General features: G+C 38.7%; 1 protein-coding gene across 1 annotated transcript in view; it reads right to left on the minus strand.

Annotated features, from left to right (window-relative positions):
• Positions 1-8,990: 8,990 nt before the first annotated feature.
• atp6v1ba (ATPase, H+ transporting, lysosomal, V1 subunit B, member a) overlaps positions 8,991-12,682 on the minus strand; it is a 46,315-nt gene continuing 42,623 nt past the window's right edge. Inside the window, exons 11-14 of the mRNA XM_029449472.1 lie at positions 12,374-12,456; positions 12,014-12,118; positions 11,682-11,811; positions 8,991-10,130 (exon numbers count right to left, since the gene is read on the minus strand). Of these exons, the coding sequence (XP_029305332.1) occupies positions 9,988-10,130; positions 11,682-11,811; positions 12,014-12,118; positions 12,374-12,456 (461 nt within the window). The 3' untranslated portion in view covers positions 8,991-9,987. The remainder of the gene's footprint in view (positions 10,131-11,681; positions 11,812-12,013; positions 12,119-12,373; positions 12,457-12,682) is intronic.

Consider the following 12,682-nt stretch of genomic DNA (forward strand, 5'->3'; position numbering starts at 1 on the left):
CCCCAGTTTTTAAGGATTACAATTGTGTCCAAAGGAAGATACCAGAGACACACAAGTAATGAGTCAGAGCCCAAGAAAACATTTTCCAAGTGTTTTCACAGTCTTGGTAGTACTCCCTGTGGATATAGCACTGACTTTGACAGGTACAATGGATGGACTGCCCCTTTTTACAATAATGTTAAATGGTTGGTATGCTACGTTGTACGGATCCCACAATGAACAGCCCACTGCACATGTGCATTGGTGTCCCTATCCATAGCCTCGCCCATGTTCATCTCATAGACTTTGCACTGAGAAGGTGGTGATGGTCTAGTGGTACGGCTTCCAATTACAACACCAGAAGGTTGTGAGTTCAACACCAGGGCTGCCACCATTGTATCCCTGAGCAAGGTACTTAACCCTGAGTTGGGGGGACTGTCCCTGTAGTTAGTGCACTGTAAGTTGCTCTGGATAAGAGCGTCTGCTAAATGACTGTAATGTAAAAGGTCCTTTGTAGATATATATTTTGTAATATCAGTCTGTGGATATGATTACAGAGCTGCAGGGGATTGCATTTTTTGTTGCCTCTGGGACAAATTGGCAGCAATGCTGACTCTAACACATTGTATCCATTTATATTAATACATCCATAAATTACAGCGTGTTTGAAGAATTAAAACATTTCTGCCTCATGTCACTGAACATGTATGGACCCCCGGGGAGATAAACTCACCATGCTGGAACTCATTGAGCTTCTTCACGGCCTCGTCTCTCTCCTCCTCCAGCCTTTTGCACTTCAGAGAACAAAACAAAAGAACAAACTTTGACACAGGATCATTACCGTTTAATCATCCTTTACCTATTTGCCTGTGCTAAAGCAACTCAGACAATGCTGGAAAAAGCAGTTTATTTAACTAAATGAAAATTTGTTACGGTATCAAAAAATAAATTACTTATTTTGCTGATGGGCAGGTGAGCAAATATAATCACTGTCCGAAAAGGAACCCTGATGTTTCCGTATAAATATATACTTTAGGAACTAGAACCCTCTGGCAAATTGTGAATATATTTTAAAAAGCCTTTTTTCACATGTATCTTAGAAGACACTATGTATGAGCATAATCTTTGCAATTTGTTGCTGTGCCACTTTAATTAGTTTAAGTCACTTTGAAAATGAACCACTCTGGATAACAATGCATGTATAACCATTTGTATGTCTAATCAGTATAGCTTTTAATAATACCCTTTAATAGCCACACTTGTTTTCCTCTCTCCATGTCATCACTCCTAACTCACACACCTCCTGCTATCATTAATTAACTTAATCATTATTTGCTAAAAGGTTTTGGTAACACTTTCTATGACGCCCATGTCTATAATGCATTATAATGTGATTGTAGTACTGTACAACTATAGTTATAAGCACTATTATTATTAATAATTCACAACAATAATCATAACACTTTTATAATGACTTATCATATCAAGTATCATAATATTTCATAATTGCTGGTCGCTCACTGACCTTTTTTGCAAGGATCATAATGCATCATAATTCTAATAGTTGTATTACATTGTAATATTTCTATAATGCATTATAATGTGAATGTCAGTTACTCTTAATGGTAGTAACTGATTATTTGCTTTAGGTAAAGTAAATATTAATTTTAAGTTGTTTTTGCATAGATTTAACATTCAAGAAAGGGTAACTGGACAGGGGCGGAGCAAGATTCCCCAGGCAGATGGTCAGGGGGCAGGGCAGAGGCGGAGCAGGGCAACTCAGGGGGACAGCTTAGGAGGTGGCCAAAAGTTTTATCTGAGGGTGACCAGGAGAGTGGGGCTCGGGGAAAGGGCAGTAGGATGACTAGACGAGCGGGGCCGCTCTGGGGAAAGGGCGACCGGACGTGCGGAAGCTTACTAGAGGGCAACCAGACGTCCAGCACAGGAGGTCAACGACGAAGGAGCCCTTCTGGAAGTAAGTGACAAGACCCCTCTGAAGGACGAAGGCCGAGGCGGGACCACCGACAAAGTCGGGAGAGTGCAAGGGGAAGTTGGTACCGCAATTCAGCAGGACGATTTTGCGACTGCTTCAGCTCGAAAGGGGACACCGGAACAGGGGACTCCCTCAGATTGGCAGGAGGCATAGGGACCTGCTGTAGCCCGGCAGTGGAGATTCAGGGTTACTGAGCAGCGGAGACTCAGGCTGAGGAGCAGACTTGAAGCTGTCAGGATGGCAAATGGAATGGCTGGGATTGTTCCCCAGAAGCCTAGAAGACCGACGGAGACTTCAAGGACCTCCCAAGTCCCCAGGAATGTGTTTGGGGCTGAGACGGCAGATCAGCAGACTGCAGAGTCAGGAACCCAATGTTTATGAAGTGGTGGTTAGCATGGTGATTGCTAACAGGCCGGTGGCTAGCTGACTGGCAGGCAGGCTGCAAATCAGGCTGGCAATCGCGGGTGTTTAAAAAGTCTCTACGTCACTCTGGCAAAAAACTCCTCAGCCAGGGCTTATCAGCCACTTTCCTGCATGCCATCCTAAGAGCAGCCTGTTGGACCTCCCTACAAGTGGTTATTTTCCATTCTCCATAAACACATATGAGGAAATATGAAAGCTCATGAAGTTCATCCTCAAACAGATCTGCTCGGTCCATTTTAGGTCTGTTCGTTCTATCACGGTGCGGTTAAAAGAGGACCCAATCGCAGTACACACAACAGGTACGTTGCAAACAAAAAGTGAGCTTTAATAAACAAAGCTGAATACTACACACTGGTATAAAACAAAACTGATGGAGCAGGCTAAGGTAACAGAAAACGTGACAAACCAGGTTGGCACGAGGGAACACCAGGATCAACGCAGGGATAAACACAGAAGAAACGACCACACCAGGAAACATAGACGACGAGCCAACAAGGAACAATGGGACACACAGGACATACACAGACAACTACTCACAAGAACAGTACACAGCTGGAGGAGGCAGGCAAAGACACAGGAAGATGAAATCAAAGCAGGGCAAACAAATCACAAAAGGCGGGAAAACACACAAAGACAATAAATAAAAGAAGACGAGACACAAGACAAGTGTTCTTTACAAAGTAAAACAAGAAACAGAAAAACTAAAAGCCAGGATCATGACAAACACACTATGATCCTTGCAACTAGAAAAGCCGGTGAGTGACCAACAATAAAGAACCATTATGAAACTTGACCTTATAAGTCCTTATAAAATACTTTATAATAATAATTACGTTTATTGCTATAAATCATTATGAATATTTATGAGTGCTTAGAACTATAATTACATTGTGCTATAAGTGAATTTTAATACATCATAAGGATGTTTATAACACATTATAGACATTGAAAGTGTTACCAAATTCTTCATCCAGCTTTACAGTTTATTGAGTCATGATCCTAATACAAAGGTCAACTGATACAAAGAATTTAATGGATTCAATGGAAGTAGTTTTATAAAATATGGCAAAGCAATGTTTGCTGTCAGGAAGTGCTAAAGGATATCATATAGTACACAGAGTGCTTTAATTCTTTTTTTCTTTAACAGTGGATATAAGTGCTGTCAGTTGAACATTTCCAATACCAGTTACAATTCAGTATCAATAGACAATACAATACCTATCAATAAGACCAAGAATATATTTATTACCTCACATTGAGGATTATATTGTTTAATAAAACAGTAAGTAAAGAAGAGTACAAATCTGACCAGACATTTGAAACCAGCTTGGGGAACTTGAGTTTATGAAAAATTTCAGTCAGTGCTAATAAGGCAGGAGAGAGAGATCGCTGGTTGCTCTGGATACTCAATCGTAGATGAAGGATGTGTCGGGTACTCTTAGAAAACGGTGAAAAAATTGGATAAATTGGGAGGTTTATATACATCATAAATGGAAAATAGGTACCTATATACATTTAAATATGGGCTGTGAGAAAAGAAACTGGGAAGCCTATAGTACAGAAAAAAGAAAAAATATACATTTTACAGAAAACAGCCTATATAGTCATTAAGACCAGGATACTTTAAGCATCCAGTTAATTGATACAAAAAGCTTCTCTTTGGTTAAGTTTCTGTATTCTGTCTCCCTCCTGACCAAAGGTTTAATGCACTCTATGTGCAATAAGGAATCATTAGCATTGTGGACTTTATTTAAGTGTCTAGCCATGGCTTAATCATGATTCCTAATTTTAATGGCATATTTATGCTCAGCTCAGCGATCCCTGAGGCGTTTTTTTTGTGTGGCCTAAGTAAAAGCTTCCACACATGGACAGGCAGTATATAACCAAAGTAGTGTTACAATTACTTATATCACTTTGTTTATATGTTATGTTTGTGTTCACATCAGTATGGGCCTCCCCCACGCTTAGGGCCTGGATGTGTTAAAGTATCCTGGTTTCAGTGAGGATACAGACTACACATTTTTGCTGTAAAATATATACGTTATTCTTTTCTCTGTACTATAGGGTCCCAACCAGTAGCTAATAATTTATTATATTAAATAAATATATTAAAATGTATATATGGGTACCTATTTTCCATGTATGATGTATATAAAACCTTTTTCTGTGTTAGCTCATCTCGGTCATGTGATTGCTTCCCTTTAGCCCTGAAGAAGACCTGCAGTGGACATGTTGCCTTTTAAATCATTTAGCAACTATAATAAAGGATTTTTTATATTTCCTTTCTTGTGGTTACTTGTTCTTACATTTTGGAGTGTTTGGATTGACTCCATTTTTGGAGTGCTAAAAACCTTTCAACACTTAACTAGGGTTACCTAATATGTGTTTCTGAAAGCTGATACCAATAACTTGAAGTTAAGGATTACTTTTTGGACCAGTGTTAAGATCTGACTTTTTTGAGACTTTGTTACTGCTCCACCTCTGATACACTAGTTTGTCATGGCCTTCCAAAAAAATAATTATCAAAGCATAAGTATTAAAGTAATCCTGTAATACTGCTGCTTCTACTACTACTGTTACTGCTGCTACCGCACCATGACATTCATCCTAACAGAGATGGTCAAAACAGAACCAGGCATCAAGTCAATATATTGTCAGACATACACCCTGACTGATATTAACACTTACCTCCATGGCTGCTGTCTCATGCTTCCTTTGCAGGCCCTCATACTCCTGCAGGGCTGAAGGGAATAGAGGATACCAGAAAGCCATGTTCAACAGTAACTCACAATAAAGCAAATGTCAGTGAAGAACAGAAACACTCACATCATCCTGTTTAAAATAAGTCAACACGTGGGAACTTCTCCAGCATGTGATGACTTCTCATTCAGTGACTCCTGCAGCTTGTGTCCTGTGTCACCTGACTATTATAGCAGGGGATGTTGAATATAATAAGTCTGGTTGACTGAATGTTTGCCTTGAGTGTAACTACAATAGTAAAGGAAACTGACTTCTATCATACATTTGTAATAACAGATTATCTGGCTGGTCACTGCCAAGATTAGAAAAAATAACAGATACATGTGTCTTTGAAGTAAAATATTGATGTTTTTTGTTATACAAAATAAGACTGTACTAACAGAGATATAGGGAGGCTTTTCCTGTTTTCTACTATTACAGGGGTTCTAGTGTAACAGTGCGGTTTTTTCTAGCAATTGTGACCCTCCAACACAAACACATACTGCTAAAAGAAGACAAACACACAACACTGATGTTAAACTGTCATTACTGTACAAAGCAGTTTGAACAGATTTCTGTAAAGAGGTGAAGTTATTTTCTCCATGAAACGAGTGCTAATCAGTAACCAAATGCAATCTCTACTTGCTCCTTGAGACATTCAGGAATTACAGAACAGGACGCTGGCTCAGGATGTTATTTTCTTGCAGTGAGGTAAGCTCTGAATCAAGGGCAGGGTAAAGGAACAGTCTGACATTTTGGGATATAGAATTAGAAAGCAAACCCTGAGACAGATGAGAAGATTGATACACATACATATCGATACATACAGACATAACTGAAAACAGGGAGAAACTGTGAAATCTTTCTCTCCTTTTTACCTCGTTAAAAAGTGTTTGTGCTGGTGCAGAAACCTGCCAACCCAACACATTTAACCAACATATTTCACAAAAATGCTGCTGAACAGTTTCTTCACAGCTAACCTAATGATATATTGTTCCAGGTGCAAGACGGAACCTAATGACTTTTTGTGTGAACTTCTCACCATAGAACAAGCTGCATTACTGCAAATAGGTGTTAAATATGTGCTACAAAAGTGACAAACATTTACTCAAATACTGTGAACTCTTAATTGTACTTTAGTATTTTAGAATTTTGAATGCAGGAGTTACCTTGCATTGTGGTCGTGCTACTTTATGTACGAAAAGGATGGAAATACTTGATCCATACAGGGTTGACATATTGTTATTGATTGTGGCATGGGGTGTTTCGGGTGTCTTAGTGATTAAGACAAATATCATACAGAGATTTCAACAACTTATCGAGAAAATATTTATCAGATTAAATGATTATGAAAATAATTGGTAGTTGCTACCCTACTGTCAGCTGACACAAGCATAATGGCTACTTTTTCATATATACTAATTTTATTGGTGTTTACGGTTAATGCTGAATACATACATACTGTACATACTGGTCTTTTTCCACATCCAAGTTACCAATGAACCTGTTTAATCTAACCTACATGTTTTTGGACTGTGGGAGGAAGCCGGAGGAGAGAATCCACACTGACACGGGGAAAACATGCTGACTCCAAACAGAAGGGCCCAGGCCTGCCGGCGGGTTCTAGCCACTGCAACACCGTGAAGCACAAATTAAATGCATTTGTGTTTAATAAAATGACCACACAGCAAACCAGAGGCCAAAAATTGGAAGAATCTCATTTAGTCTGGTTAGATCATCTTAAAACGTATAAGAAGGCTCTCCGTAATGCCAGAGCAGCTTATTACTCTTCCTTAATAGAAGAAAATAAGAACAACCCAAGGTTTCTTTTCAGCACTGTAGCCTGGCTGACAGAGAGCCACAGCTCTACAGAGCCTTCTGTTCCTATATCTCTCAGTAGTGACGACTTCATGAGCTTCTTTAACGATAAAATTATAATTATTAGAGACAAAATGAATCTCCTCTTGGGCTTGGGGTTTCTTTTAGGAAGTTTTTCCTTGTGCGATGCGAGGGTCTAAGGACAGAGGGTGTCATATCCTGTACAGTCTGTAAAGCACACTAAGACAAATATATAATTTGTGATATTGGGCTATATAAATACATTTGATTTGATTTGATGTAATATCCCAGCACAGGAATGTTGCCGTTCACATAGCATGGGAGAAGAAAGAGGGGTTTAGGGGGACGAGCAGTTCACTTTTGCCCTTGGGCCCACTAACAATTTAACCTGGTCCTGGCCCGGAAGGAGTAAAAGCCAAGTCCACCTACTGTAGGCTGAATGGACTTTGAACTTAGAAACAAACACCCCTTGAAGTTGGGAAAGAGCGTCTGTTAAGAACAAATTCATCGGAAATTGGTGAACATCAACCTTGAGATGGAAGTATGAGTCTCAGTCAAAAAGTTAAAAATACATTAGCCTACATTATTAAAAAAATATTCCCATTGTCCTCCACCAGTTTTGTTTATATCCCAAAAGCACCTGACCCCAAACAGCAGGTGTATCTTTTACTGACGTAAATACTGCTTCGTCTATTTATCAAACATTCGTTCGAAGTGCTCCACGAGCTGTGTACTTTTACCAAATAACGCTGAACAAATCAATATGTTTAATATGTGGGCTATATAGCGTGAATTGCTCCTAAACAAAGAGCAAGTGACTGCACCAGTAATACTATGTATTAATATGTGACGACTCTAAGCACACTTACCTTGGTTTGACAAGTTTGTAATAGCATTCATTTTATCCAGCTCTTCTGCAGCCATAGCGAGAAAATCTTTGACTTAAATTCAACAGGAAGTGCTTCCTCGCGACACACCTCAAAGGTAGATTCCCTCGCGCGCGAGCTCCGCGCATACAGTGCTGTAAAAATAAAAACAGACATCTACGACCATTCAGCCCTGACGATTTTGCAACACTGTTAGAGGTTTTGTAATTGTTTCCGCTAAAGTATGTTGATATGGCACTTCTATACAATTGTATAAAGATAAAATAAATTATATTTCCAAAAGTAAAAATATGATCAGAATGTACCCCAGCAATTAAATGGTAATACATACTTTAGTACAAGGGGCAGTAATAATAGGCTATTAAGTTTGATCATGTTTTGAAACCATATCTTGTACCATATCCTTTTGTTCCCACTAATATGCAACAATATACTGTACTATTAAACATGCTTCTAATGTAGGTTTACAAAAACAGAAATGTTACATCAAAAGACAAAAGGAGACAGGAATGAGTAAATTGTAAATAATCTAATAGGTTGTTTAGTATGCGTGTCTCCTGTTTGTGAGAGTGAAAGGTTGTCTTTTATTTTGAAGGAAATAAATAAGGAACATACTAACATGTAAAGCTTCATACTGTTCTTTCTTCTATCATGTTGTTCCAAAAACTCAACATTCACTCAGTTACTCTTGAAAAGGTGTGAAAGAGAGATAGCAGCTCTTGAAGGCACCAACAACCTATTTTTTTGGAAACCAAGACATGATTTTTAATGAATAATTAATTTACTAATTTAGCAAAGTATGTTAAATTAAGTTTAGAAAAATATACAAAGAATTAATTGCATAGTAATTTTAGACTGCACTTCCAACATTACAGGGTACACCAGATAATGTTGTGGAGTTGGGAATAAAAAAACTAACATTTGTGAATCTTTTAATTTAAAGCTTGATTGAATAATTATGCATTTATAAATATATTCTATTCCTATATAATTACTGTTGACATTTGTTTAGATGGGGCTTGGTTACATGTGTGACCTGTGTCATGACTAGCTGGTTAATAAGGTATCAGTCTTCTTACTGATGGATAAGAAGGTGTTGAATGATAGGTGTATATATAGATTAGACAGCATACTCGTATAATTTAATTTATTCATGGACACGTTACCTCACAAAACCATTATTGTTGCACAACAAAGAATTAGTTTCTGCAGACAGATGGGAATGTTTAATATAATCATATATACTTGTCTTTGCAACACAAATCAAACAACAAAACACAAAATATTTGTAAACATCCACAATATTCCTTCCAGAGTAGGTAGAGGGAGTAAGAGGGAAGAAAGAGTCAAAGTACTCGGGCAACATACAGTAAACATCTGAACTGAAGTTTGTCTGTTTACTAAGGATGCTCTCCTCAGCAAAAAAAAAGAAAAAGTATTAGCCAACTTGAAGCCACTGACATAGGGCATAGAGAAATTAAGTAGTCCACTATAAAATCCCCCTCAGGTAAATACCAATATGATGACATTTATAATGTTCAGTTTTTGAAGCTTGCAGGCTTACAGCAACATCTCTGGCAGTCTGTATGAGCTTCACCTAACTTATGTATACCCCCATCCCCCGTATGTAAACACACATCTTTCTTCAGATGGAAACCTCTTGTTTTGAGTGGGATATGGATATTACATATCATTTATTAAAAAGAAGAAGAGGGGGATGCAGTAATAACACACCCCAATAAATAAAGACTCATCTATAATTTTAAGGATATGTTCACTATTTTTTTTTTCACAATCAAGGGGATGGACATTACAACCACAGACACTTTCCATACACAACTTCTGGACACGTATACACTACAGTACATCTACAGAAATATTATTACCCGGTTCTCATTCAGCGTAGGGAAGTGGGGGTGAGTTGATTCAGTAGAAGATGAACTGGGGGTAATAAGAACAGTGGAGAAAGAGGTGAGGTTTGGGATGGGGGAAGGCTCGACAACTTTGGTCTCCGAGCCCCCTGAGGTGTAGGGCTGTAGGGTAAGATGAAAGAAATGAACAGAGGGAGAGGAAGATGGTGGGTAAAAAGATGAATGGGACTAGAACCAGGGCATTCCTTAGTGTGCCTCAGTGACGGGCAGCAGACTCCCTGGGGTAAAATTCAGCCAGGGTGCTCTGAGGAATCCTTTTCAGCATCTCCTTGGGGAAGATTCGCAGCAGCTGCCAGCCGATGTCCAGGGTTTCATACACGGTCCTGTTGTCGTACGGGCCTGAGGGAGACAAGATTACAACACTACGGGTTAGAATCCAAACACAATATCTACTGGGGCTGTCTAATGCACGTCTCTACTGTACATCACATAAAGCAAAAATGTTCATCATAATTCCCCAAACACCTGAGAAGAGGCTGCGTACAAGTCGCCCATTATTGGTTAGAATACTGTCTGATGAGAGTAACCATTTGGTTTTCTTTTGTCGATATTTGGGGAATCATCAAAAATAGAAACATATGATGTACAAGTCATCACACTGTAGTTGTTCTGCTATTTGTCAAACACTGAGAAATCACAAGACAGTCAATTCAGCTTGCTTTTCAAGGGCAACATAGCAAGAGCTTTTATTGTGACCATAGCAAGCTCTCAAATTGTTTGTGACATGACGTCAACAATCCCTGATCGAGGACATAGTTTGAGATTTTAAATTTCATTTTCCTTTTTTGTCATGGTCAGGTTACCATCTGGTGAGCAAGAACTCCTCTATAATTGTCAACATTAGGTGGAAAGACACTTTGCAGACCCTGTACTTTACCTACTGAATGTAATGCTCAGTATAATAGGGCTGGAATCTCTAGGTTGCTCTAAATATCAATGACTTAATTACAGTGCAAGAAAGCTTCAAAATACATAAAAAGGGACATTAAACAGTTCAATTGATCTCATAGAAGGTGCTCCAAAGTGAACATACATTCAGGATCACCAGAGGATGAATCTTACTGGCTTTGGTGATCCAAGGGCTTTTTATTTAGCGCCATCGTGAAGGTTGCATTTGTGGTTATTTGAGACATTTGGTTCCGACATTCACGTTCCCCTCAGGATAAATTCTAATAACTTTGGTGATCCTGTAATTTTTAAACTGGCACCATCATCCAGTCAAAATTTGAACAATACAATAAATTGTACAATAAATATGTGAAATACTTTGGTTTGTGACAAAATACAACTAAAACTGTACTTTTTGCAGGTACTTTGTGTTTACGAAAATTGGCAAATGCTAGCATGCTAATACATTAAACTATTTCCAGTCCTATTGCTACACTACACCGATCGGATCCTACATTAGTCGTTAATAATATTGAATACTTGAGAGAAAAATGACAGAAATGTAGTGCAAACACATTTTCAGTAAACCAGAGAAGGAATTTCCCGGGGGCCCCCTCTGTATGTATGCCCACAGGCAACTGTGGCCTTGGTGCCCTGCTCTGTGCCTATTTTGTATTTTTCTCTTCAATGTAGTGATGTGGGTGCACACAGACAGTGCTGCAACACTTAGTCCTTATCTCAAACTGAATCACACCCACACAGGACTTCAACTATAGAAATGGTTCACAATTTCAATAATATAAATAGATAATCAATCTGTCAATTGATTAATCGGCTAATACAAGTGAGTAATGGCTGCCTTTGTGAAGAGGCAGCAGTTGCCAGCTACTGCTTGGCCCCTCGCTATTATGATGTATGATTATGATGTAAACATAATACGTCTGTGTAATATATGGAAATTAGTTTGAAAATGTGTGAATGGTTCCTTTAGCATCTTCTTACCTTGAGCAATGAAGTTCTTCTCAAACTTCTGTAGGAATTCAAGGTAGAGCAGATCATCAGAGGTGAGGGCTTCTTCTCCCACCACAGCCTTCATAGCCTGGACGTCCTTACCAATGGCATAACAGGCATACTGGAGACAAGGACAGACATTCATATTATAATGATGACACTTCATAAGATGGTTAAAACAGATTTCTCATCAAGCGTCACTTCCCTCTCTATATGGATTATATTTGACTTTTAGTTATAAATCTGACTTTTGTTCAAAGAGAAAAACCTTATGTCCCGGTTACAGGATGCATTATTTAGTTACAATACGAAAGATTTGTTACCAGCTGGTTTGAAACGTCAGCATGGTCCTTCCTGGTCATCCCCTCGCCAATGGCTGACTTCATCAGACGGGAAAGCGAGGGCAGCACATTGATGGGTGGGTAGATCTGAAAGACAATTACGAGGTTGTCTGATTACATGTACTGTTAATGCAAAAAGACAGTTATATTGCAACTACAGTTACCAAGACAAACAATATAATGGCAGTGTGGAGGGGCTATATAGGGACATATTTACTTTTTCACAAATATGTGGACAGATGAACCATCTAACCTAAGATTACCTAAAGTACCAGTTCTTAGCCCCAAGTCGGATGAATGTTGTTTTGGAAAAAAATGACTTTAAAAATAACTGATGAATACCTGTCTGTTGTGCAGCTGTCTCTCAACGTAGACCTGGCCCTCTGTGATGTAGCCAGTCAGATCAGGAATTGGATGGGTGATGTCTATTAGAGACACACAAATGTATTTAAATCACAACACATAGAAATAATTGTGTATGCGTTACATACTGCAGTACATCAATGTCAACACTACATACAATGGCCTCAGTTGAGTTTACAGTTACAGTGAAGAACATCTAAAATTAAGACAATTCAAATCACTCTGAACTGCTGGCATTAAAATAATGGGAATCACACATAGGACAGAAATAGACATTTTTGTTAGCTT

Source organism: Cottoperca gobio, chromosome 15 (genome assembly GCF_900634415.1).
Source record: "Cottoperca gobio chromosome 15, fCotGob3.1, whole genome shotgun sequence".
NCBI classification, from domain to species: Eukaryota; Metazoa; Chordata; class Actinopteri; order Perciformes; family Bovichtidae; genus Cottoperca; species Cottoperca gobio.